This window comes from Heloderma suspectum, chromosome 16 (assembly GCF_057233095.1).
Source record: "Heloderma suspectum isolate Gila_16-S chromosome 16, 16-S_ref, whole genome shotgun sequence".
In the NCBI taxonomy this organism is placed as follows: Eukaryota; Metazoa; Chordata; class Lepidosauria; order Squamata; family Helodermatidae; genus Heloderma; species Heloderma suspectum.
This window is the reverse complement of record NC_139473.1, coordinates 795,143-820,085: the sequence shown is the minus strand read 5'-3', so window position 1 is coordinate 820,085 and position 24,943 is coordinate 795,143. Positions and strand designations below refer to the sequence as shown.

Sequence of the window (24,943 nt, the reverse complement as noted above, 5' to 3'; positions counted from 1 at the left end):
TGAACATATTCAAGAATGACAAACAGCCCTCTCTTTGTCCTGTCATTGCGCACAAATGGCATCCCGCTCCCTCCGTCCTTATACCACAGCATGAACTTCAATGTGGACAGTGGGTCCAAAGCAAAACACACCCTCTGAAAGTGGAGATGAAGACAAAGCTTGTATCGGGAGCTTCTCTGGCCTGTCCGGCAACTGGTGGAGACGGCACCAGGCACCTAAGTAGTGCATCATGAACTATGAGGCTAGCCACGCACCCGCCAGCAGTCACAAGGGGTCCAGCATCCTGGGCAGGTGATGACAGAGGCATGGACTTTTTTGTGAGACTCCAGAGGGCTCTCAAGAGCTCAGCTTTTCTAAAGCTGGAGGGAAGAGCCTACTCGGCCCTTTTGAAACTAGCAGGAATGTGGACGTGTTGGTGACTTCAGCCTCAAAAATGTACTCTCACTGGGTCAACTAGCACCAAACTTACCCTGCTACTTCAGCTGTGAGAGGTATCAAAAAGGCACCGTAGAACAAGGCCGTGCTTCTACAGTTCAGGATGTTACTTGTGAAGTGCCTTGAAGAACCTGCCATTGTGAAGATAAATGCTTAGACTTTCACATGCTCTATCCCCAAATGCTTCAAAATAAATAACATGAAAAAAAGTGTAGCCCTGCTTGATCAGACAGTAGGCCTACGTAGTCCAGTATCCTCTTTGCTGCTAAATTAGTTATTAAGTGTTTGCACTGGTCCATGTAAGGAGGGAGTCTGCGAAGAGAGCAGCCACCAAGAGCACCTTTCTGTAAGCCCTCTGCATACCATTTACACTTGAGCTATAGAAAAAAAAACACCCCAGCTACTCTCGAACCTTAGACATTTTTGACCAAGGCTTGGGGCATATCATATCTAAAAGAAAAGACAGCAGCAAAGAATTGGTGCAGAGTACTCCTAGCCACTGGGAGCATCTGAAAAGAGTGAGCAGCAGAGGTCAGGGTGATAGGCATCCTAGTGACAGGACAGGCATCCTAGAGACTGTCACCTACCCCTACCTGAAGCTTGAGTGAATTTATGGTTTTCTTGTCTCTATCCATTCCCCCATGGATAGGGGATCCATGGCCAGATACCATGAAGACTGCAGAACTTGGGTCCGAGAGAGAGAAGTGGGTACTGATAAGGTGTTTCCTTCCAGGGCAAAGGCCCATCTCTTACATTGGAGATGACAAGGCCAAACCTGAGGCCTTCTCCAAGCAAAGCCTGGCCCCGCCACTGAGCCTCCCTCACCACAAACTGGCCAGGTTTGCCGGCAGGGCTGTGCCTAAATGAGCAAAGCCAAGTGGCGCTGGGTAGCACTGTGGGGCCTCCTCCGGTGTCCCCACCACATGCTTTATTGCACAGCAGTTCACGCTTCTCCCTACAGTGTGTCACGTGTGCAGTGCGATCTAGTGCTTGGTTACTTGGAAGTAAGTCCTAGTACATTCAGTGGGGCTCCCTCCATCGCTCCAGAGTTCTCCTCTGTCGGAACATGAAGTCCTTTCAGTGATGGACAAAAAGCCCCCCGGGAAAGTGGGCAGGGAGTTGTAATTCTGTCCTGTTTTGTTCATGGGAATATGCCAGCGCCCGTGTGCTTCTCCTTCCTCGTTTTACCTCCCCTTGTGATAAGGACAAGCGTGAAAGAGCAGGCTGACTTTAAATCCAAAGCAAAGGTCCATATATCCAGAAGAAGACACGCCGCTCCTGGCTGTTTCGGCGCCCCTCTCCCCAGCGAGCGCGCAGCGATGGAGGCGCGGTCGGCCTGCGCGCGCGTGCGCGGGAGGGAACGTGCCTGTCTGGCGCTTCCCTCCTCTCTTCCCTGCAGACCAAGGTTCTTCCGGGCAACGGGCGAAAGTTGCCACCGGCCAAGCCCTGGTCCGTCCCCCAGCTGCGCCCCAGAGAGGCGCTCGGAGGGGAACAAGGGCACCGGCCCGGAGGGTCACGACGAGAGTCGGGCGGGGTCGCGAAGTGCGGCGCTGTGGGGACGAGCGAGCGCCACCCGGGCGGGCGGGCGCCGCTTTGCCGAGGGGAGGCGGTCCTGGCTCGAGCTCCGGCGCCTCCCTGGAAGGCGTCCTGGACGGCGGCGGCCCCGGGCAGGCCAGGGCGGCGCCGCCGGCCCGAGAAGGCCGCGCAGGGCCAGCCTCAGGGCCGCCCGGCCACAGCGTCCCTCGGGCGCCCGTCCCCGCGCCGCGGGAGGCCGTGCCCCGGCGCGCGGCCCCGCAGGGCGGCCTGCGCCCGCCGGCCAGGGGACGGGCCTCCCCGCGAGGGCTGGCCGCCCGGGCTGTCCTCGCCTGGGAAGGCTGCCCAGCCCAGCGCCCTCTGGAGAGGCAGCAGCGCGAGAGCCACTGCGGCCGCCCGCCAGCGAGCAGCAGCTCCTGGGCGGCCGGGCGGGCCGGCCCCGGCAGGCCCCCGGGGCGAGGAGGGCTGTCGCCCGTCCCAGCGGAAGCACTCGGGCCGCAGGCCCACCCGCGCGCGCACAGCACGGAGGCAAAGCCCCGCCCCGCTCCGGGCGGATCCTCCGCGGCCGCCCGGCGCCGCTTTGCTCTTCTCGCGGGCCGGGGGCGGCGCTTCCGGGAGGGCGGGGTGGTCCTGGGCGGGGAGGGCGCATTCCCCGCCCCCGAGACCCTCTTGTCAGGCCAAACGTCTTCGGAGCGCAACGCGCAGCCGGGGAGGGGAGGGGAGGGGAGGGGAGGGGAGGGGAGGGGAGCCCCCGCTCCCCCTCCGGGGGGGCTCCTCGACGCCTTTTCCCGCGCAAACTGGCCCGAGCGAGCGGGGGCGCGACCACGGCCAGCCCCGCCCCACCCCGAGGCCACCGCCCGGCCGGCCCGCGAGCCCCGCCACGCATGCGCGCGCCTGCCCTGCCTGGCCCCGCCCGGCCCGTGACGGCTCCCCGAACCGCCGCCGCCCGCCTGCCTCGGACCGGCCGCCCGACTGACCGACCGAGGGCCTGACGACGGAGCGGGCGAGCGAGGAGGCGGCGGGGCAGCGCGGAGCGGACGCCACCTCACCTCCCCCGAAGGTAGGCAGGAGGGAAGGAGCCCTTCGGCCTGGCGAGCGCGCCTCTGAGCATGGGCGGAGCGCGCCTCCTCTCAGCCTCCTAGCAGCCCCCTCGCGTTCGCCTGGGTGCCCGCTCCCCCGCCCCCTGGAGCCCCGCCTCCTCCCCCGCGGCGCTAGCTCTCCACGTGCGGGGAGGAGGCGCATGGCCCTCTCCCCCCCGCGGTGAGGGGGTCCCGCCACGAGCTGCCTCCGGAGCGCCGGATCCGGGCCTCCGCCACGTCGGGGGCGGGCGCCGGACTCCGCCTGGCCCCGGAGGGGGCGAGAGAGTCCTGGACGGCCTGGCCCGCCCTCTCCCCGCGGCGCTTCCGAGTCCACGCGCCCCCGCCCGGCCTGCCCTGCCCGGGAGTCCCCCTGGGGTGAGGGGGCCTCCTGCTTCCGGGCAAGCGCAGTCGGGGTCCTCTTGCCCCCGCCTTAGGGTTGAAGGACTTTTCACGGGACTGGTCTGGGGTGTGCGCGTGTATGTGTGTGCGCACACGTGTACATGCTGTGGACCCCAGGGTCCCTCGCTGGGGAGCTGCCTTCAGGGCCGTTGGAGGGAGGGAGGCTTGGAGGCATCTGCTGCGGGGAGGGGTGTGGGCGCCCCCACCCCAATCTGCGGGAGCACCAGTGGGCGAGTGGGAGAGTGCCAGCTCTGCAGAGCCGAGGTCAGCAGGGTGCAAGCGGTAGGGAGAGCTCTGAGACATGGCAGGGCATGGGCTGAAGCAGCAGTGCGGGCACTGGCGGAGAATGGGTGTGTAATATCCTGCCAAGCACTTGGTTTGCCACCTCCTTCGCACCTCACGTGTTGCCAGCCAGCCCCTTTCTGAAGAAGCTCCATTCCTTTGGGAGGAGGAGAGCCCCGGCAGGGAGGACTCTTTGCCTCCCAGGACTGCAGGATGATTCACAGAGGAGGAGGAGCAATATTGTGGGGCCCATCTTAAAGGTGGGGAAATTGAGGCACTAAGGCCTGTCTGACGTTATCCTGGATCCAGAATAAAGATGTGACAGGACCCTTTGGCCATCATCTTGCCCCTGACAGGGATTCTCTACCTTCCACACGGGTATTTTTGATGTACTTATTTAAGCTGTTTATATCGCGTCTGAGGCAAACCTCATAGAGTAGTTTACATAAAAGTATTAAAACAAAATTGGTTAATAAGACCAAATAATAAAGCAGTGAAAACAAGGTATGGGTGGTGTTAGAATATCTTTACAGAGAGCCAGATGTCTTTATTTATTTATTTATTTATTTATTGCATTTATATCCCACCTTTTTTCCTCTTGGAAGGAACCCAAGGCAGCTTACATGATCCTCCTCTCCCTTTTATCCTCACAACAACCATCCTGTGAAGTAGGTTGGGCTGAGAGTCTGTGACTGGCCCAAAGTCACTCAGTGAGCTTCCATGGCTGAGTGGGGACTAGAACCCGGATCTCTGGGCTCCCAGTCCAACACTCTAGCCACTACGCCACACTGGCTGTCTTCTCTTCTCAGAGCATGATGGTCCTTGTCTCGCCCCACGATGGCACCTCAGGAGTCGGGTGGTGGGCAGCTCAACAAGGTCTCGAGCAAGAGTTCAGTGAAATGTGTGGGCATCCTGCTGGATAGCCACTATGCCATCTGCCTGGCACACCTTGTTTTGGGCATAGCTGAGGGAGCTCTTCCGCCTGCTGTAGTGAGGTGTGCCTGCTGGCTTCAGTTGCTCATCAGGGCTAGACTGGCTGGCTGGGGGCTCCATTCCCTGAGGGGCTGCCTGGTTTCAGTCAAGCAGTATTTCCGAAAGGCAAACAGCTTTTATTATGGTACCAGGTGCTGTGGACTAGAGTCCGCCCCATCAGATGTTTCATGTGTAATCCTTAGTTGGTGGGTAGTCTAGGTACATCCTGGGTGGTGTGGGCAATTATTTTGTGGAGGATTTACCTGCAGGGCTGCCTTTTGCTCATTGTACAAAGAACCACTGGATGGCAACGTGTTTCTCAGTTAGAACCGTACTGTTGGACTGGGGACACTGCTTAACTCAACAGAAGTGTGTGTAAGACCACTCCAGAAGTCATGAACCTTCCAGCGACCGTGGGAAGGGAACTGGGAGTCCTTCTAAGGGACACATGTCAGCGGTTGCAGGCTTTGCATCACTCTCTTGCAATTTGTGTCACTGTCAAAGCTGTTAGCCAGCCAAGCCCTTGGAGTGAATTTGGTGTTAATTAAAAGTGAACTCAGGTCAGGCCTGCTTCCTTGCTATAAGACTGATGATATGATATTGAAATGTTAGGTTGATTATTTATGCTGTACTGAATTGTAATATTGCCAGTGTTATAGGTATAATTTTTAAGCAGAATGGGATTTGAAGTTTCTGTGTAATGGAGTTTAAAATTAATTTCTTTAATCCTTTATATATTTTTTCATGTTTTTTTCCTTCCTTCCTTCCGTCTGTTTTCTCTTTCTTTTCCGTTACTGCTGTGTCCTCTTAAGAATACTGTATTGTTGGGAAATTGTCATTATTGATTAGGTTGTTGGTATTGTTTATTTCATTTATAAAGTTAAAAAATAGAATGAAAAGTATTTAAAAAAAAAAAAGTGAACTCAGGTCAACCAATCCACTGCTTGACTTGGGCAAGCTGCAATCTCTGTGGATGTCCTGTGAGAAGAGGGAAGGGTGTTCTTGTGCCATTCCATGTTTGGGTGTGTACATTTTGGTATTTTTACATTGCAATGCTCAGTATTCACAGGGAAATCCCTGTGGGAGGAGGAATCACACCAACACGGTATGTCCCCCAGGACGCTGGCTTGATCTAAAGAACTTGCTGTTGAGGGATAGTTGAGAACAGCCCACATAGGTCAGTGTGTGTGTGTGTGTGTGTGTTCGTTCGTTCTGCCTGTCTAAGGATGGATTGCAATAGATGGGCTTCATAGCTACAGAATAACTTTAAAGGTTGAGCCACTGTTACTTAAGAGCTTACCTTAGTTGTGGTCAGCACTATGGCTGCAAACAGCTTGCAAGTGGGAACCAGGTGGCAAAAAGGAAATGTGGCAGATAACCTCAGGTGCAGCCTCGGTGTAGGAGGCTTTGGAAAGGTATATGACAGGCACTTAAATGTCTCCCCTACCTTACCCCCATTTGTAGCTTGGAAAAGTGGATGCGATTGACAGAGTTGTTAACATAGCATGTTTTCCAAAATCACAGGGCCGTCCTTTCTCCCACTCAAGTCATACGATTGCTGGGGTGGGTGGAAGAGGAGGAGGAGAGGTGCTATCATAGAATCATAGGGTTGGAAGGGGCCTACAAGACAATTGAGTCCAACCCCCTGCTCAATGCAGAAAGCCTGATTCCCAGGCAGTCTCTCATCGAGCTAGATAGCTGTTTGTTTCTACCAAGCATAAGGTTGCCAGAACATTTAGAAAACTCTTGCTGGAGCCTATAGATCTGAAAGGTTTTATAAGCCAGAAGCACAGGTGGTACCTCAAATATGGGTGTGGGCTACTTGAAATGCAATGATGGGAGCGCAAGATTGGGACTATTCTTCCAGCCCTAGTTTGAATGCTCCATCCAGCCTTTTGTGGTGCGAAGGGGAGAGGGACCTATATGGCTGCATTGCTGCTGCTCTGGCAGAGAAGGAAAGGCCTTGTTTGCTTTTATGATGCTCATGGTCAGTATCAGGAGGGCCTTGGAGAAATATGCTCCATTTTGCAGGAGCTCTTTGTGAGCACAGAGGTCCGCGTAGTTGGTAGTTTTGCCCCCACAAGCCAAAATCTGCATGGGAAAGTGTGTCGCTTCTTGTTAGCGGCTTCAACAGACCTAGAAAGTCGCTGTTCCATTCAAGCAGGCAGCTCCTTCTCCAAGAGGAGCAGTTGGGAGCCGCCTTGGCCCAGGCTTTTCCTCCCTGGCCTCTTGGGAGAAAAAGCAGAGCACCCTGTGGAGCCCTCTGGCACTGGTGGAGTGGGCTTGCTTGGCTAGCAGTTCCTGATGCTGCTTTGAATGTACAGTCAGGTCTGAGCCATTGTTCCTATGGGGTAGGGCTGGGGAATCCAATGGACAGACTTGTTACCACAGTCATGCTTTCATGCACATTCTGAGTCTTTGTTTCCCCGCCGGTTTGGCTTAATAACATAAGAGCAGGCTTACTATAATTTATCTTGCTTAGCTGTAGCAGGCTAATTCACTGGCATTTGTAGTTTAAACAGGCAATTTTGACTCCGCTAAGCAGCTCCCAAGTGGAGAGACTTACTGTGCATCTGCCAGGTAAATGCGTCCACCGGGATCCCTGTGTTGGTGCCTCTGTCTCACGCCATGTTCTCCTGGCTGGACGAGGAGGGATGGGGCCAATCTCATAGCAGGGCCTGGCAGAAGTCTTGCCCAGTGGCTTTGCCCAACAGGGGAGTTCAGGGGGGAGTGGAGAACTATTAGGTTTAGACTGCACAGCCTTGCTGCCTTATATCCTGGACCATGTGCTTTGCTCTACTGCCACCTGCTGCACCTGTGATAAGTCTTAGAATAGCAGGGTTGGAAGGGGCGTATAAGACCATCGAGTCCAACCCCCTGCTCAATGCAGGAATCCAAGTCAGAGCAGCCCTGACAAATGGCTGTCTGGCTTCATCTTGAATGCCTCCAGTGTGGGAGAGTCCACTACCTCCCTAGGTAGTTGGTTCCAATGTTGTATTGCTCTAACAGGAAGCTTTTCATGATGTTCAGCTGGAATCTGGCTTCCTGTAACTTATTCCGTGTCCTGCATTCTAGGATGAACAAGAAGAGATCCTGGCATTCCTCTCTGTGACAACCTTTGGCTTCCTTGTGGTGTGTGCTTTATACCTCGCTTTATGCCTTGAGAGGATGTACTTTCCACAGTCCAGAAAAGCAAAGGGCTGTCTCCCTTGTCCCACCTGTCACCCAGCTTTGGTCCCTGAGCAGGAGACAATGGGCAAGCAGGGCACAGGATCAGGGGCTGGCCAAGCCCCAGAGGGTAGCGGTCTCAGTCAGGGCAAGCCAGAAATGCAGAGCCTCGCGGAGATGTTGAGGTCAGCCACCATAAGGCAGTCCGAAAATAGGCATGGTCCAGTTGTTGGGTTGGGCAGTATGGTGGAGGTCTGAGCAGCCCCAGGGTGGGTGGGATTCCAGGAGCAAGGTCTCTGCTAGGGTGAGTCAAGGTAGGCAGCTGAAACAAGGAACTGGGCTGTGCAGAGCTAGGGAGCTTACCTGGCCGGGTCTTCTGAAACCAATGAACTTAGCCTTCAGGGTTCCTGACACTCGAGGAGCCCTTTACTCCTGAGGAGGAGCCTGGTTCCTCTGGGCCTTGTGGCACATGCTCCATCAAAGGGTGGGTACCTGTGCTTACAGGTCCTAACACTGACATTCCCTGGGGCTGGGAGGTCAGCTAACCTCCCCCTCTGATTCTGCAAGTGAATTGGGAGCCCCTTCCACAGGTCCCCTGCTGCAGGTGGAGCTGGCGTAGCTTCTCCTGAGATGCTGCAGGAGCCTAGGGCAGTGCTGGAGCCAGGGCCCCCCACAGGGCTTTTGGACTTTGTGACACTGGGTTCTTTGTCCAAGGAGGAGGAGCCATCCTGGCTCAGGTGTAGCCCAGACAGGATACCTGTGAATTCTGAGTGAGGAGCGGTCTTCTGGCTAGAGAGAAATAGAGTCTGTGGTTTGAAGTGCTCATACAAGCTCACCTTTACATACCATGCTTAGAAGTGTTTCTGTCACCCATGAATTCCAGCCTTTCGATGCCTGCACACAGCCAGGCCCTGGAAGTGTGGCCCTACTGCCAGGGAGCTCAAAATGCTGTGTGAAACCTGCGTGTGGAGCTACCGTTCCAGGGTGGGGGCTGTGATGTCCCTTTTACAGAGGATAGGAGAGACTGATATGAGCAAGGCCTCCAGCAATCCCAGGGGCCTCCATTCAGGTCCAGCTCTGTAACCACACTGCTGTGAGCAGCGGTGTTCCTGCGTGGCATGTTGCTTTGCACACTGCCCATGTGCTGCCTTGGAGGCACCACTCCTTCAGAGGGATGCCCATTCCCACAGGCGGGGCAAGGTAGGGAGTGTTGCTCCAGGTGGTGTCTTCTCTTCCCACTTGCATCCCCCCATCACATTCTGCTCAATGTGTGTCCAGGGCCTGCTGTGGCAACTTGGCACCCAGCCAAAACTGCAGCAAGAGTGTTGGGTGTTGGCAGAGAGAGAGGGGTGGGGTGCAGCTCTTGTTCCAGAGCCAGTGGCTGCTGCCTGCACTGACACACCTTCTATCCCCCCTTGCCCCCCCAGTCTTTGCCCCTGGATGTGGAAGTGGGGAGAGGCAGTGGCTGAGGCTTTTCCACGGGTCCTCAGAATCCCGGAAATGCCATGGGCTGCCTTCTGATTTTCACCCAGAGAACATCCTGCTTCCTTTGCATCGCTAGCATTGCTGATGGCCCTTCTTCCCCCATTTCCCTCTTCCCCCGCTTAGTCCAGCCCAAGAGAGGAATTTGGGCAGCCTGTCGGCTTGCTGGCATTGCCACTCTTCCCCAGGGCGGAAAGTAGGATTAAAGTCATCTCTCTCCCTCTCCCTCCCTTCCTCCCATCCTCACAGGCTGCGTTCCATTCATTCCATGGGCTTGACTTCAGGGGGACTTGCTGTGACAAGCTGGAAGCAGAGCTGCCAGCTCCCCTCCTTTGCAGCCTAGGCCAGATCTGCCCCAGACCTTGCCCTGTGGTTGCTCCTTTCTGCACACAGCAATGGTCGGGCAGGGACGCCCCAAGCCAGGGTGGCCGCCAAGGTGCGGGTGGCCGTTGTACCCTTCCTGCACCCAGGACTAGGCTCAGATATCACCAATAGCTCCTTATGCCCCTGGCACATAACTTACGGGCCAAAAAGGATGTGTGTGTGTGTGGGGACATGTGAGGGATGAGGACGATGGTCTTGGTAGCTGCCGCATTTTGTATAATACATTGGTATTATATAATGCAAACCACACGAGGGGATGAGAGGGTGGCATTAGAGCAGGCGAGCAAAATGGCTGAATACAGACCTATAATCGCTGGGATTTGGATCCGTGGAACAACTGTCTGGAATGGAAGAGATGGGAGGAGGAGCTTGGAGTGGTGGAGCAGGATGTTGGCTTGCTGGAGCATCACCCCACAAAGTCCTGGTGAGAGGGCAAAGGTGGCAGCAGCCCTCAGAGGCGCAGCTAGCGTCCTACCGCCTGCTGCTTTAGGCCTTGCTGGGCGGGGTGGGGTGTGGGACTTCCTTGCTTCTGTGCGTGCTGGAGGCTGCTGCCCACGTGTTGGGAGAAGGACATGGGGATTGTGATGAGTCAAGGGGAGCAGTTAAAAGAGGCAGCACCTGCGACTGGGTGCCTGAAAGCATGAGGGTGCTCCTATTGCCTCCTGGATGTTTCTCCCGCTGATGTGCGTGAGCCCAGCTCCTGCTGTTCCAGCAGTCTGTGTTCCAAAAGTTGCCTTTTGAGAAGAGAATGTGGCCATGAGGACAAAGCTCACCAACCCTTCTTCCAGGGTAGCCTTGGAGCTCTGGTCTACAGCGGCTGTTTGTTCTCCTCCATGTGCCCTGGCTCAGATCCTGCCAGAAAGAATGAGTCACTTGAGTTTGGCCAGCACTACCTGTAAGTGGAGTGGAGGAGGAGGAGGAATTTTGAGAGCTCTCATGGCAGCTTTGTGTTGAGGACAGAGCGGCGCAGGTTGTTAATCTGTGGCCTTCTTCCAATCATTACAGTCAGTCTAAGGTGCAGGTCCAGACGAGCAGTGGCATCGGAAATCAGGAGTGCTTCCTGAAGTCAGGGGAAGAGCGTCTGGGCGAGGTGATCAGTATTTCTAGCGCTTGCTGGCTGGGGAAGGGAAATGAGTCTGGGGGCTGTGCTGTGTGGAGATGGATTCTCCACATTCAGGCTGGCCTGCCTCTGCCTGCTGCAAGGGGGTGGCAGGGGCAGGAGCCCCACCCCAGCAGGGCCCTCTGATCCCTCCAGATGGCCCATATTCCTGCAGCTTCCAAGGTAAGGAGGGATCCCCTCTTCCCAGAGCTTACCAACCTTTGTTTCCTGGTGGAATGGTGGGGCACACACTGTGCTGTGCATATACGAGAGAGAGAATGTGTTCGCCTGAGCTGGGGCTACTGTTCCTGCAGGCCTCCTCCCCGGGCTAGATGCTTTGCCCCCACAGACGGCCAGCTGGCTGTCTCTGTACAAGGAGGAGGGCCTTGTTGTGCCCCTGAGACCGGGCAAGGCAAGGAAGAGCAGCTGCCGCAGCATCTGGCCCTCTCCGTGCGTCTTTGTTCATCCCCTGTGTGCATGTGTCCCTTTAGCACTGATGAGGCTTCCCGTTAGTTTTCCTCTTAATTACCACCAGTGACTTTGTAGGAATCAGTGGATCAGTCATAGATCCATCGTCGTGCCCAGAGTTCCTTGTTCTTGCTCACTGCCAGCCATGTAGTGTGCTCTGTTCCTTCTTCACCTGGTTGTACACCTTCTCTGCCTCCTGAAGCCCCTTGAAGGAGAGGGTGGAGCCAAAGCCAGAGTATCCTGAGTTCTTGTTTAAAGGTGAAGGGTATCTTGTTGATAGAAATGCCAGCGCAGACATCCTCTGTGGCCATTGCTGCCCAGTCTGTTCCACCTCCAGAGATCTTGCTGTTGCTACTGGTGGTGGGGTTGAGGAGCCCTCTGTCCAAGAGACAGTGGTACGAGCCGCTCTCCTCTTCGCTGGGAATCAGACTGTGTCTTAGACTGAACAAACAAGCCATTAGCCATCTCCCAGGACTCCACTTCAGTCATCAACAGGGCCAGCAACATGCTCAGCGCCTGGGTGCAGAACTAGGAAGTTGTGCCAACCTGTCAGGGAGGCACAAGGGGCCGCTTATTGGCTCTATCTGTTCATTGCCATGTCCCAAGATGGTTCTTTGGTTACAATTAATTAGCTCCCACAGAGTATGGCTACGAACAACATCAGCTAGGGCTACCCTCTGCACTTAGAGGAGCGGCTGCTGGGATGCAGCATGTTCCATCAAAATGGCAGGTGCAGTTCATACGAGCTTAAAGTGATGCAAGTGGGGACAAAAAAATCCCAACTACATATATAGGTTGAGGAAGTTTACAATGACAGTGACTGGCCAGGAGAGGGTCTTGGGGTTGTGGTGGGCAGCGTGATGAAGACATTGACCCAGTGTGTGGTGGCTATGAAAAAGGTGCCTTCCATGTTGGAGATTAGGAGAAGAATATCAAAGCTGCCGATACCATAATGGCTTTACACAAATCTGTGATGAGGAAAGGTTACAACGTTTTGGGTTTCTTAGCTTAGAATGTTCTTTTGAAAAGGAGGTGTATAAAACGATGCCTGGTGTGGAGAAAGTGGATAGGGAGCAGTTTCTCTCATAATACTACAAACCAGTGGGGTTATCCAATGAAGCTGATTCAGGACAGATAAAAGGAAGTCCTTCTTCACAGAGTGCAGGATGAAACAATGGAATTTGCTTTCTTAAGGAGTAGTGGTCGTGGCCATTAACTTGGAAAGTTTTAGAAGGGGATTAGAGAAATTGATGGAGGATAAGGCTATCAATGGCTACTAGTCATGAGGGCTATATATTACTTCCAGTATTGGAGGCTTCTGAATAGCAATGGCTCTGGGCTTCCCAGGGTATCTGGTTGGCCACTGCAGGAACAAAATATTGGACTAGGGAGGCCTTTGGTTTGGTCCAAGCTGCTGCTGGAGTGTGGTGTGCTCCTCCTCCCTCTCCTGCTGGAAGAACTGGGATTGAATGTTTGTGTTGCTGCTACAGTAAAGCTGCTGCTGCTCTCTTTTTCCCTCTCCCAAACTGCAAGGGTTTGATGCAAATCTGCCCTTATACAGTCATTTCCTATTCTTAGAAGCCTTTCCCTGGGATTGTGCTGTGGGAGTCACCCAGAGGAAATCCTGTTTCCTCCATTGAAAAATGCAGGGGCTGCTGGCCGGCTGGCCTGCCTGCAGTACTTTGCCTCAGTCAGTCTCTTGTCTCCCTGCCTGAAAGGGAATGCAGGCTGAGGAGACGATGCCTCCTCCTCCTCCTCCTCCTCCTGAGAATGGCCTTTGTGTCCTCCTTTTAACAGGCCCCCTCAAGACAACCTGATCACAAATGAGGATGCACCAGAGATCCTGTGCGCAAACAGGTTTTGTGTATCTGACTTTGTGTTTGTAGAACACGGGGGATTGTGACCAGGAGGAGACGGTCCTCTTCCTGCTCTCCTGGCAGACTCAGTCAGTTTGTGCATTTCCCAAATTGTCTCAGCTGCCATAAGGGCTAGCCACCTGTTCTTTGATTTTGGTAGAAGAGCTTTTTGACCACTGGCAGGCCCTGATCTGCTCTCTGTGCAAGCAGGTCCTCCCCAGACAGCCCAGTGGAGTATGTCTGCCCCACTGCTGTTGCTGCACACGGCTGGTCCTTCTTTCGACTGGATTGGGGGTTCCAGCACCAGCCTTTGAGCCCATGGAGGGAGAACTTTCTCTCTGGAGTCTGTTGCTGGGAGGATACATTTCCAGCAAAGAACGATTCCAGCAACCACAGACTCTGGACACTTCCGTTTTCCCGTGAAAACATTTTTTCTCCTTAAAAGGAAAACGACAGCCTGGCTGCTAGGCGGCGGCGGCGGAGGATGGGCACTCTCTGAGCTGACTCAGGCACTGTGAGCAGGAGTGAGCAGCTTCTTGTCTGTGCCACATCTGGCAGGCCAGGGAGCAACTGAGCTGGGCCTCTGGAGAGCAGAGCAGAGGGCGGGGAGGCTTGGAATGGGTGTGTGTGTGTGTGTGTGTGTGTGTGTGTCAAGGTAACCTTTTTTTTTAAGGGGCACCACCTGCCCATTCCTTGGAACTCAGTGGGTGCTCTGAGGGTCCCCGTATGTGACTCTGCGAACACCTTCCTGTCCTGAGGACATCTCTTGAAGGTGGCCTTGAAAGAAATGGAGGGGCTGCTTTGAAATCGAAGGCATGTTCTTATCTGTGGGACTGTTTAATTATCCGAGCAATTATTTGGGGCAGTTGAAGACTAGCATACAAAGGTGACGGGTCTGTTCTAGGGCGGTCCAGTACTGTAGCTGGTGTCCTGCTTCTCCTCCTTGGCTTTGCTGTGCTCTGTAGGTTTGTTCCTGGAGCAGGAGGGCCTCTTTGCCACGGGAGAGCTCAGGGGACTCACTTTGCAGGGCTGTTGTTATGAGCTGGCTCCTTCTTGTGCATGGGGGCTGGCTGGCTGGCTGGCTGCCCGCCTTTGGGGTTCTCACTCCAATGGGGCTCTCGTGCCCCATCTTGCCCTCAGCAGCCCCTTCCTTGCTCCACCAACATGCACACCCCCCCGACCTCTCTTTTGCTCCTGCCAACAGTGCACTGAGCATGCGGAAGTTGTTCTGGGGTGGGGCGATATATGGAATTGCTTGGGAGCCTGTTTCCTGTCGAAATGAACTGGGGAACTTCCCTGGTTGTGTGGCATTCGCAGGGAATAAATGCATCAGTCTCTGCCCTTTTTTTGTCGGGAAAGCAGGTACCAGAGCAGCTCTTAAGTCTAGCTGGGACCATAACAGTCGTCTTCTCCCCTTCCTGATGGCTTGAGCATGGCACTGCACCCTCTTCAGCTCAGACAGGGGAAGGAGGTGAACTCACCAGTCCATCCATCCCATGTCTGGGTTGCGATGGCAAGTCATCCAGCCGTCCGGTCTGAGAGCCATCTTCCTCCAGCGAGCCCCTCTGATTCTTGCTCATCATGACAGTCCATCTAGTGTTCATCACCGGATCCTCCAGGGTGGGGCTTTGAGCTGGAGAAGCGGTGCGGGCGCAGTCCTGGGCAAGTTTCCATCCAGCCCCTTCATTGTCTGTGAATCTGTATGCTGGGAAACAGCTGCTTATCAGCAGGGAGGGAGCCGGGCCCCTCCACGTTTGTCTGAGGCTGGCTTGGGACGCCTGGATCTTGTCTCTGCCAAGGGCAGCAGTAGAGCTGCCCCCTCCCCCTTCAGGCGCCCAGGAGGCACTGTGGGGCAAGGCAGAGGCTGCTCCTGCGGCAGGTGCGAAGGGTGCCTCGAAGTGGCCTTTTCATCCTGCCTGCAGGGGCTTTGCATTTCCCCCTCCAAGTTTCCCATAGGCATCTGGTGGACTAGATTGGCCATGGGTCTGGCCCAGGGATGACGGGGGGTGGGGAGGGGCTGTTTTAGTGAGATGTTATAGCACAGTGGTTGAGAGCAAGAGCTCTGAGTTGGAAGTCCCCCTCACTCCTCCCCGGGCGACCCCTCGGACCCAGGAGTCTCCCTCAGCTGAGGGCCAGCCCACCTCACAGGGAACACTGAGAGGGATGAGTGCCTGGGCAGCACTTCCAGTACTTCAGGGAGATGTATGCTGAATGTGGCATTTTTTGCACAAGAGGCTCTTGCAGCTGGAAGCCCTCAGAGGCTGTTCAGGAAGACATCTCCCCGCCCCCTTGAGGAATCATTGGCGGATACCTGGGTGTCAGACTGGTGGTTTGGGGTCCCCACACTGCCCCATGTGGCAAGACGCTTGGCTTTTTCCAGCATCCTTCAGTGAGGACCCTGGGGGTTCTCCAGGCTGGGCTGCTTTGCTTGGCCTAGGCCGGCGGTCCTTCTCCCTGAGCCAAGCTGGCGCTGCCGTCCTCCCACTGTCCCTCCCTCCTTCCCTCCCTGTGGCTTTTTTGAGTTTTGGGCTGTGTCCCAAGTTTTCTCAATGCTCAGATTCCTTTTCTCCCTCTTGTTGGTTGGTGCAAGAGAAAGATCCATCTGCCAGAGCAGCCAATGGCTGCTATGAATCCTGTGCTTCAACTTGCGATCCTCGTGTGTCCATCTGTCTGCTCACGTGGAAGGGAGGAGAGTTGCCATCTCCCTCCCTCCCCCTTCTCCTTCTCCGCTGCTAAACACCCTCCTCAGTCTGCAGCCAGAGACCCAGGGTGGGGGTGGGTGGGTGGGGGGAAGCCATTCCCGAGGGCTCAGGAAATGCCCTGCTGAGGGAGGCCCATGGCTGTCTTCTTGCTCCTGCCTCGGGAAGCGACATCCAGTGATGCTGCAGAGGGACGACCATGAAGTTCAGGCCTGTGGTAAGGGTGGTGGAGTGGCGCTCTCCTGATGTGGGCCCGGGCTTCCGGGAAGTGGGGGAGGAATGGCTGCGTTTCTTCAGCTGTTGAGACTTGGAGCCTTTCCAATGGAATGCTGGGGGGGGGGCACCAGCACTGGGTGTGGGCCTCTGGGCGGAGGATCTGGGGAGGGGCGAGGCATTCCTCCATGGGCTGCTTTGCCCTCTGCTCCTGGGGGCTCCTCCTGGCTCCCAGACCGAGCAGCCCTTTTTAGGCCACTCTTGGATGGCTCCTGCCAAAGGCCTTTTCCCACAGAGGCAGATGATGTTGCGACTGGAGGGAGCAGTCCCAGGTTGGGGGTGTGGGGAGGCTTCTCACACTAGGCGACTCTCCCTTGTGCTGGCAGCCAGGGGACCAGGGGCGGAGCAGCAGCCTCTTGCTTGCCCACAAGCCGTGGCCCCGTGCAGTTGGGAAGGGGCTCTTGGGCGCATGCTAGAGTTCCTGCTGCTCGAGAGCCTCTGGCAGGTGTAGAGGGGGCTCGGGCAGGGCGTGATGCTGCTTTGCCTCAGGGGAGAGTTGGCGCAGCCAGGCCGGGTGTGCTGAAGGGGCCAGGAGGGCCTGTGGAAACTCAGATGTTGCTCCCACACACCCACATGACCCCCACCTGGAGTGGCTGAAGGAGAGGGCAGAGGAAGGTGCCATCCCTGCTCAGAGTGGGGGAGCCAGTGAGGATGTTGCGCCCACAGCACACTCTGAGAAGGTCTCCTCCTGTGTGCAGAGAACGCCATTGGCTGGTGGATCTACAGAGGGTCTCTCCTGCATCTGTCTTGGCCTAAAGGCGGCTCACAGTTGCAAAGAGCCTTTAAAATGGGTGGGTCACTGAGACAGCCTTCCCCGGGCAAGGGGGGCGCTTGTTCCCGGGATTGCCATGGAGCATTCGTCTGCTCTCATCTGATGGGGGGGGGGTGTTGCAGAGTGTGTGCCACCTGAGGACCTCCGGCATCTGCTCCCTCAGGGACGTGGGGCTGAGCGTATGTTTCCGTGTATGTGGGTTTGTGGCAGGGAGGCTGCTGTGCCCGTTGCAAGAGGAGGCCCGGGGTGGGGGTCCGTGCCTGCTGGAGGACGTGTGGGTTCAGCGCCCTGCCCACTTAGCCAGTGGGGACCCAGCGGGGTGGTGGCGGTAAGAGCTCAGGGTGGCACTACCCGGCTTCTCTGCTTTCACACAGCCATTTCTTTGGAGCAGAAAGAGACTCTGAGGACGAGAGCGCAGCCAAGACGCCACTGCTTCCCGGTCTGCCCTCCTCTGGAGTCTCCCCAGAAAGAACACCCCTTGAAGCAGGGGGCAGGGTGGAGAATGCTGCTGCTGACAGGAGTAAGCCCCTCATGGTGGCAGCAGCAGGTTGCTTCGGCCCCCTCCATTGCACTCCAGCCTCCCTCCCACATGTGGTTTATTGTGAATTTATCGTGCTGATGGGAGGGAAGGAAGGCCTGCCTGTCTTTTCCTTGGGGCAGAAGTGTTTTGAGATGACTCCCAGGAACGTTGCTTTATTTTCTGTTTCCCAGTAATTCCACCTTAAAACATTGTCAAGAGGAGGCTGGCTAGCATTTGTGCTTCTCTCCTTCTCTCTCCTTTCAAGATGGCTGAGCGGGTCTGGAGCAAAGCCAAGCCAGATTCTGAGTGATCCCTGGCAGAGGAGGAGCAGAGGGCTCTGCACCCCCAACACAAGGGGTTGGATGCTCAGCAGTTGCCTGGGGGGGGGGGGCTGCTCCATTCCTGACCCGTAACAGGGATATCCCACTGCCCTGCCTCACCAGGCGTTCTTGTTATTGCCGAGGGAGAAACCTGTGCTCAAATGCTGTGCTGTTTTTGTGGCTGGTGCTGCTTCCACCGCTCTCCTGCTTCCCCTGGGACATTTGGGCCCATGCACTCAAGAGGTCGAATGTTGAATGTGTTTGGGAAGATTTTTCGAGTAGGCAGCCATAAATCCAGTTCTGGTCCAAAGTTCTTCGCATAACACAGCCTCTTTCTATCCCAAACCTACAGTTCCATTTGAAGTGGGTTGGGAGGAAGCAGCAGGCAGCCAGGGGAGGGGGCAGGAAGCCCTGTACCCCCATGTTTCCCTCCTGGGCTGGCTCTGCCCCTGCCCTTTGCTCTCCTTGCCCATGCCTGGCGGATGTGGCACCTATGAGTGGCCTGCTCCAGGCACGAGGAAGTGAGGAGGGCTCTCCATTACCCACCCTGCCAGGACTGTTGCCCCCGGGGGCCTCTGAGATGCCTTTCCACTGAGGGACTGAGCTGGCGGGTGGCTTGATGTGAGAGCTGGAGTAGCCCGGCTGCCCCTGAAGGGGAGGCTGCTGGCTGAGAAGAGGCCTCTGGGGCCAACACAGAGGGGACCTGGGTGGATGTGGGAGCTCTGCAAGCTCAGCCTTGCTGATAGTCAGTGAGTTGCCACTTGTGGCTCTTCTTGGGGAGTCGGCCCCTGGATCCCCGGGGCATGGCCAGCTTTCCCCGGGGCTGCCGTGGCTTATGCCAGGCCAAGAGGAGAGGCAGCTTGGGCCCTGGGTGGCGATGTCGATGTCACTTGGCCGCATTTGTTGAAGTCGGCTTGTTTGCCTTAGGGAGCTACGAAAGCAAAGCTGTTTCCTCAGGAGGAGAATGAACAGTAGAACAACCTGGATGGCATTCCAGAGACGTGCCCACCTCAGCTCCTTCTACGGATGCACACATTTTTTCCATTTTGGCACAACACTGAGGTCTGTTGTCCAAATAATACAGCCATCATTAGTGCTTGCCACAGTATTAGCAGCTCCTATTTTCTCCCCCCCCGGGGGGGTCGTTTGCCAAATAGCAAAAAAATCTGCCCAGGTAACATGGGGCTCAGCTGCTTGCAGCTGTCTCGACCGCTCGGTGTCTTAATAAACGCTGCAGAGTATCCACTTCGTAAATGTGCCAAGCGGCGCTATTTTAAAACCTTGTTTAGTTTTAAACTTTTAAATACAAAGGCACACTCAAGCCAAGATACAAATAAGACACACAAAATCAGAGCACAAAAAGTGTGTGTGGGGGGTGGGGGTGGGGAGAAATAACATGAATTCAAGTCTTATTCAGGCATGGCCACCCATCACACTGTGATAAGCGAGACGTCGGCTTTGTGAGGCACTTCGCATGGTGTGTTTTCAGTTCCCCTCTAAAATGCCATGGTTCCGTGGGGCCGCACATCCCTGTCCTCTTCCACAGAGAGATGCCTGCATCTTCCATGGGCACAAGCTCCTTCCTCCTCAGGAAAGGCGAGGCAGCCCCTTTCAGGGACCTTCTGGCGGCAGTAGGGGGGAGGGCAGGAGCTGAGGCCAGAACTGGGCACAGAGGGACAGGAGCCTGCATGGGCAGGCCCAGTCCAGTTTGCAGGCAGCTTGGCAGTGACCCAGCACATTGGGGTGCAGCCCTCGTGCTTCCTCTGCCTCCCCAGATGGGCTGTGTGGAGCAGCGCTGAGGGGTAGCCACTGCTGAAGGCAAGCAAGGCAGAGAGGAAGAAGAGACTCCAGCCCAGACTGGCCCCTCAGCTGATCTGGCTGGCTACGAAGGTTGCCAGCAGTCTGTCCAGTCCCTGACCCCAAAGTACTGTCTCCACTAGCAGCCCCACTTCCCTGCAAGTTGTGGTTGCTGGCCTGGAATAGAAAGGGGTGAAGGGTGGTGGGACGTCTGCGCATGTCCCTCCCCCTGGGCAGGCTGCTGTGCCTCTTGAGCAGCGAGAACAGCTCTCAGGGCAGTTTCCAGATCATTAGTGGAATGGATTTCAGACACTGTGTGGTTCAGGGCAGGGGAAGAGCTCTGGGCTCAAGCACAGATCTGAGGCCAAACTTGCTCCTGGTTCTGGATGAACTTCAGGGCTTAGTTTGTGACAGGCCTGCTTCTGTCCTTCCTCCTCCATTTGGAATGCACCGCAAATGGGCCAGGTGGGGGTGGACACCCCCCCTGCAGCACAGTGATACCTGCGGTGCCCTCTGAGGCCTTGCAGGAGAGCGTGTTCTTGAGGGGGGCTGTGCCGTGACCCCCTCACAGAGGATGCTTCTCCCGTATGTGAGGCAGGACTGGGCCAGGTTGGATGGGGGGGACGACATCCTTCCTCTCCTGCCAGAGTACAAGAGCCATGTGCCGTGTAGAAGCGGCACCTCAATGGCATCCACTCTGCTCCCCACCCAAGGATCTCCAGGCCTGATGCAGTCTCAGGCTCTCTGCCTCGGCTTTTGAAGGAGGAGCCCCCACTCCTGCCCCCTCAGGGAAGCCCACCAGGAGAAAAGAAGGCTCAAGGGAGCCCCGCGGCGGCAGGCTCGCTCTTTGCTCCCTGGGCAGGGGAAGTGGCACGGGGGACGAGGCTGCCAACAGCCCTCTGGAGAAGCGCAGGTGCTGCTCCTCCCTTCTCCCGGGAATTCATCAGGGAGGAGATGTGGGAAGTTTCCTCAGAGGGGCTCTGTTCTGAATTAGCAAGGCTGGCTTATTCCACTCCAGCAGCGTGAGGGAGCAGGGGACATCGCCCTTGTACTGCTTCCTTGCCATGCTAGCCATGAATGTGGACGGCTTGTGGTCACAGATTCAGCAGAAAAGGTCTCTCATTCCAGTCGGGTACCATCTGCCCCACCATGAGGAGGTGAGCACAGGATGGTGCCCCAAGGCCAGAAGCAAGGCAGGCCTGACGTTGCCCAAGAATGAAGGGGCGGGGGGGGGGGCAGGACCTCTGTGCTTTGGCTCCGGGAGGCGTCTTGCTCAGGGGTGTCCCTTCTTGCCCAGTTCTGTCGGGGCAGTTCTGAGAGCCGGACACCCTTCTGCCTATGTGAGGTCCTGCATCAGTGATGTTCTAGACAGCTGCACGGCCTGGTAGCTAAGCTCCATGCTCCCCAGTGGACCATTGGCAGTTTGGGTAGGGCATGGGAAAAGAGGGTGCCTTTCTGGGTGGGTGGGTGAGAGAGAATTCTGCCCCCTCCTTAGAGTGGATATGCCCCTGCTGTGGAGGCCCAAATCTCCTTCTCTGGAAGAGCTGCAGCCTGCTTTGTTCTGGTACTGGTCGCTTGGTCCATTTACTAAGAATCTGAAAGCTTGAGTCTCTTGGCTCTCAGATGTCGTGAGGACCCTCCCTCCCTCCCCTCTTCTCCCTCCCTCCCCTCTTCTCCCTCCCTCTGCTCCTCTCCCTGATTCCCCCTTTGCGTGCTCTCTTGCAGGCAGTCGGAAGTGACGGGGCTCGGCTTGTGATGGAGAGCGCCCTGACGGCTCGGGACCGGGTGGGAGTCCAGGACTTTGTCCTGCTTGAGAACTTCAACAGTGAGGCAGCTTTTATTGAGAACCTGCGCAAGCGATTCAAGGAGAACCTCATCTATGTGAGTGGGAGAGGGCGGGGGACGTTCCTGGCGCTTCTCGGGGCTCAGCCTGGAGGGAGCCTTTCCGCCACACCCCAGCTTGGTTCCACTCCAAACACAGGAGCAGGGGATCAAAGCTGCCAGGTGCTGGTGGACTCTGAGGCATGGCTGATGTGTCCAGTTTCTTCCAGGAGTGCCCCAAGGGGGGCCCTGCAGTCCCACAGCAGCCTATTCACTCAGAAAAGTATAAAACAGGGATCGGTGATGCAGCATCAGAGTTCCAGAAAAGGGAGCAGCAGTGGGCATTTAAGCCACTGTGTCCAAGGCTCTTCTCATGTGAGGCATTTAAAACCACCCAGTTCTGGTAATTCACTAAAATGTGCCCACATCTGGAGTTCAAGGGATGCTGGAAAGGGCCCTGTGATCACAGGATTTCAGAACAGAGAGAGGGTGTTCCGGGGTGGGTGGCTTGAAGCAAATGGCCCAAGAATTGAGGGGAGCGTAACTGGCTGTCTCTGCATGCTACGTTTTGCTGCTGTCCTTCTGTCTGTTTCCCCCCTCCCCCGCCGCCTCTTCAAGGGTCTCTGCCTCCCTCTGATCTTCTTCTGTGCCTTCCTCCTGCTCCCTCTGCAGACCTACATTGGCTGTGTCCTGGTCTCAGTAAATCCATACAAGGAGCTGGAAATCTACAGCAAGCAGCACATGGACCGCTACCGTGGTGTCAGCTTCTATGAAGTCTCTCCTCACCTGTGAGTGGCCTGTGGGTAACTCAGTCAGAAGCGTGCCATCCTCCCCACCCCGCTTGCATGGTCTGGGCCTCCCTCTCTCAGCAATGTCCTGCCACACCCAAAGCCAGAAGCACAGGGAAATATGTGTTTCTGCAAAAGTGAGAGAGAGGGGTGGAATTTTTCCTGTCCCCTTTGCCTAGAATTTCTTGTGTTGCTAAGCTACCAGAAGCTCTATTGAAACATCTCTGTTTGCATAGCTGGGTGAACATTCTCCATTTAAAGAAAAGAGTTATGGCTGAACCCTGAAAGTGATTTTGACAGGAGATGATGAGTCTGAACAAAACAAAGCCTGGCAAGAATTCTGGGGCAGCGGAGGGGGGAAGTCTGGTGATGACTCAGCACCCCCTACCTGCAAGGCCTAGCAGTGCTTCTTGCGAGTAGAAGTGCAAAAGCTTGGAGCATGTTTAGTTCCCTCTTTTCTGTGCTTTGAGGGGTTTTGCAGGAGTGAGAGGAATCCAGTTTCTCCCCCTGGGATTTGGACTCTGCCAAGCGCTCCCTGAACAGGGAAAAGCCGAGAGAGCGCTACGGGGAAGGCAGAGCAGGAGGCGTTGCATTTTCAGGCCGTGTCGTGCCTCCCCCATCTGCCACTTCTGGTGGGTTAGGTCTGCAAGCACATTGATCCCAAAGGAGAGAGATGGGAGACCTCAAATTTGGAATTTGTGTTGGTTTTTCCTGAATATTTACATCCTGCCTTTCTATAAAATGGGTACTCATTGGTAATTTATGGAAAGAAAGAGAGCAGTGTGAGGAGACAGGTGTTTTAAAATGATAAGGAATTCACTCATGGTAACACCTACTGAACACTCTGTCTGATCAGAAGTTGGGTAGTGGTTACAGTTTGTATATTTTTATAAGTTTAAAATCAATCAAAATATGTTTTTAAAAACTTGGCAGACAAAAATAAAACAAGAGCATTTTGCTTCTGATTCCCCTGGGAGGGTGGGCACCGTGGGGATGGGGGAGGGCAGGCTCCCCAGCAGGCCTGGTGGCGTGAAGGGAGGTGGCCAGGAGGAGGGCGTGGCCTGAAGCTGCCGGCTGTCGCTCTTGTTCCACCCCAGCTACGCCATTGCTGACAACGCCTACCGGTCTCTGCGCACTGAGAGGAAGGACCAGTGCATCCTGATCTCTGGGGAGAGCGGGGCTGGCAAGACAGAGGCCACCAAGAAGGTTCTGCAGTACTACGCAGTCACCTGCCCAGCCAGCGAGCAGGTGGAAACTGTGAAGGACAGGCTCCTGCAGTCCAACCCCGTCCTGGAGGTAACCCATGTGGCTCGCGCCTTGGCTTCACAAGCTGCTTTTGGGCCTGAACGAGAACTGGACACCACGCGCGCGCACCCCACCATCAAGCAGGATCCCCCTCATGACTGCAGTCTGGCCAAGGGTGCTGGGCGCTGAAGCCCCAGGCAGGCAGGCAGGCAGCGACCATCAGTCCAGGGAGGTGGAGACAGAAGGCCCAGGGGCGGCAGGTCAGGCTCCAGGGGGCCAGAGGTGGGAGCATAGTTCTGGGTGGGTAGTGGTCAAGATCCAAGGGCCAGAGGCTGGCGCGAGGCCAGGGAGTGAGCCAATTCCTCAAGAATTGCTCCAGGCTTGTGGGGTGGACAGCTCTTTGTTCAGTTCCTCTTCTTCTCTCTAATCAGGCTTTTGGAAATGCAAAAACCTTGCGCAATGACAATTCCAGCCGCTTTGGGAAATACATGGATGTCCAATTTGATTACAAGGTGTGTATGTGGAACAGATCTCAAAACATGGGGGTGGGGGCTGTTGTTGGGGAATGGAGTGGCACCAAAGGTGAGTCCTCTGTCCCTCCCTCCCTTTGGATTTGCCTGGCGACCATTCTAATCCCCCTGTCATCCTGAGTGCCTGTTTTGGCAAAGAGGTGGGATGTCGCTCTTCAGATGAAGGGATGCCATGTTCCTCTTATCATAGAATAGAATAGTAGGGCTGGAAGGGGCCCACAAGGCCATCGAGTCCAACCCCCTGCTCAATGCAGGAATCCAAGTCAGAGCATCCCTGACAAATGGCTGTCCAGCCTCGTCTTAAAGGCCTCCAGTGTGGGAGAGCCCACCACCTCCCCAGGGAATTGGTTCCATTGTCGTATTGCTCTTACAGTCAGGAGGTTTTTCCTGATGTTCAGCTGGAATCTGGCTTCCTGTAACTTGAGTCCATTATTCCGTGTCCTGCACTCTGGGATGATCAAGAAGAGATCCTGGCCTTCTTCTCTGTGACAACCTTTCAAGTACTTGAAGAGTGCTATCCTATCTCCCCTCAGTCTTCTCTTCTCAAGGCTAAACATGCCCAGTTCTTTCAGTCTCTCTTCATAGGGCTTTGTTTCCAGTCCCCTGATCATCTTTGTTGTCCTCCTCTGAACCCTCTCCAGTTTGTCTGCATCCTTCTTAAAGTGTGGTGCCCAGAACTGGACACAGTACTCCAGATGAGGCCTAACCAGTGCTGAGTAGAGGGGAACTAGTACTTCCTGGGATTTGGAAGCGATGCTTCTATGAATGCAGCCCAAAATAGCATTTGCCTTTTTTGCAGCCACATCACATTGTTGGCTCATATTCAGCTTGTGATCGACAACAATTCCAAGATCCTTCTTGCTTGTAGTGTGGTTGAGCCACGTATCCCCCATCTTGTAACTGTGCATTTGGTTTCTTTTTCCTAGGTGCAGAACTTGGCATTTGTCCCTATTAAATGTCATTCTGTTCTGCCCAGCGCTCCAGTCTATCCAGATCACTTTGAATTTTGTTTCTGTCTTCC

At 55.6% G+C, this 24,943-nt stretch overlaps 1 protein-coding gene across 6 annotated transcripts in view; it reads left to right on the top strand.

The window, feature by feature from the left end:
• The first annotated feature begins 2,557 nt into the window (after positions 1-2,557).
• The window catches only part of MYO1C (myosin IC), a 41,303-nt gene continuing 18,917 nt past the window's right edge, over positions 2,558-24,943 (top strand). For 3 of the 6 annotated variants that reach the window (XM_084822657.1, XM_084822658.1, XM_084822656.1), the window contains exons 1-5: positions 2,899-3,028; positions 21,264-21,419; positions 22,032-22,147; positions 23,245-23,443; positions 23,824-23,904. In XM_084822657.1, coding sequence (XP_084678783.1) covers positions 21,294-21,419; positions 22,032-22,147; positions 23,245-23,443; positions 23,824-23,904 — 522 coding nt within the window. In that variant the 5' untranslated portion in view covers positions 2,899-3,028; positions 21,264-21,293. Of the gene's footprint in view, positions 3,029-10,622; positions 10,825-21,263; positions 21,420-22,031; positions 22,159-23,244; positions 23,444-23,823; positions 23,905-24,943 lie in introns of those variants that run through there. The other 3 variants (XM_084822659.1, XM_084822661.1, XM_084822660.1) reach the window with 3 other exon arrangements.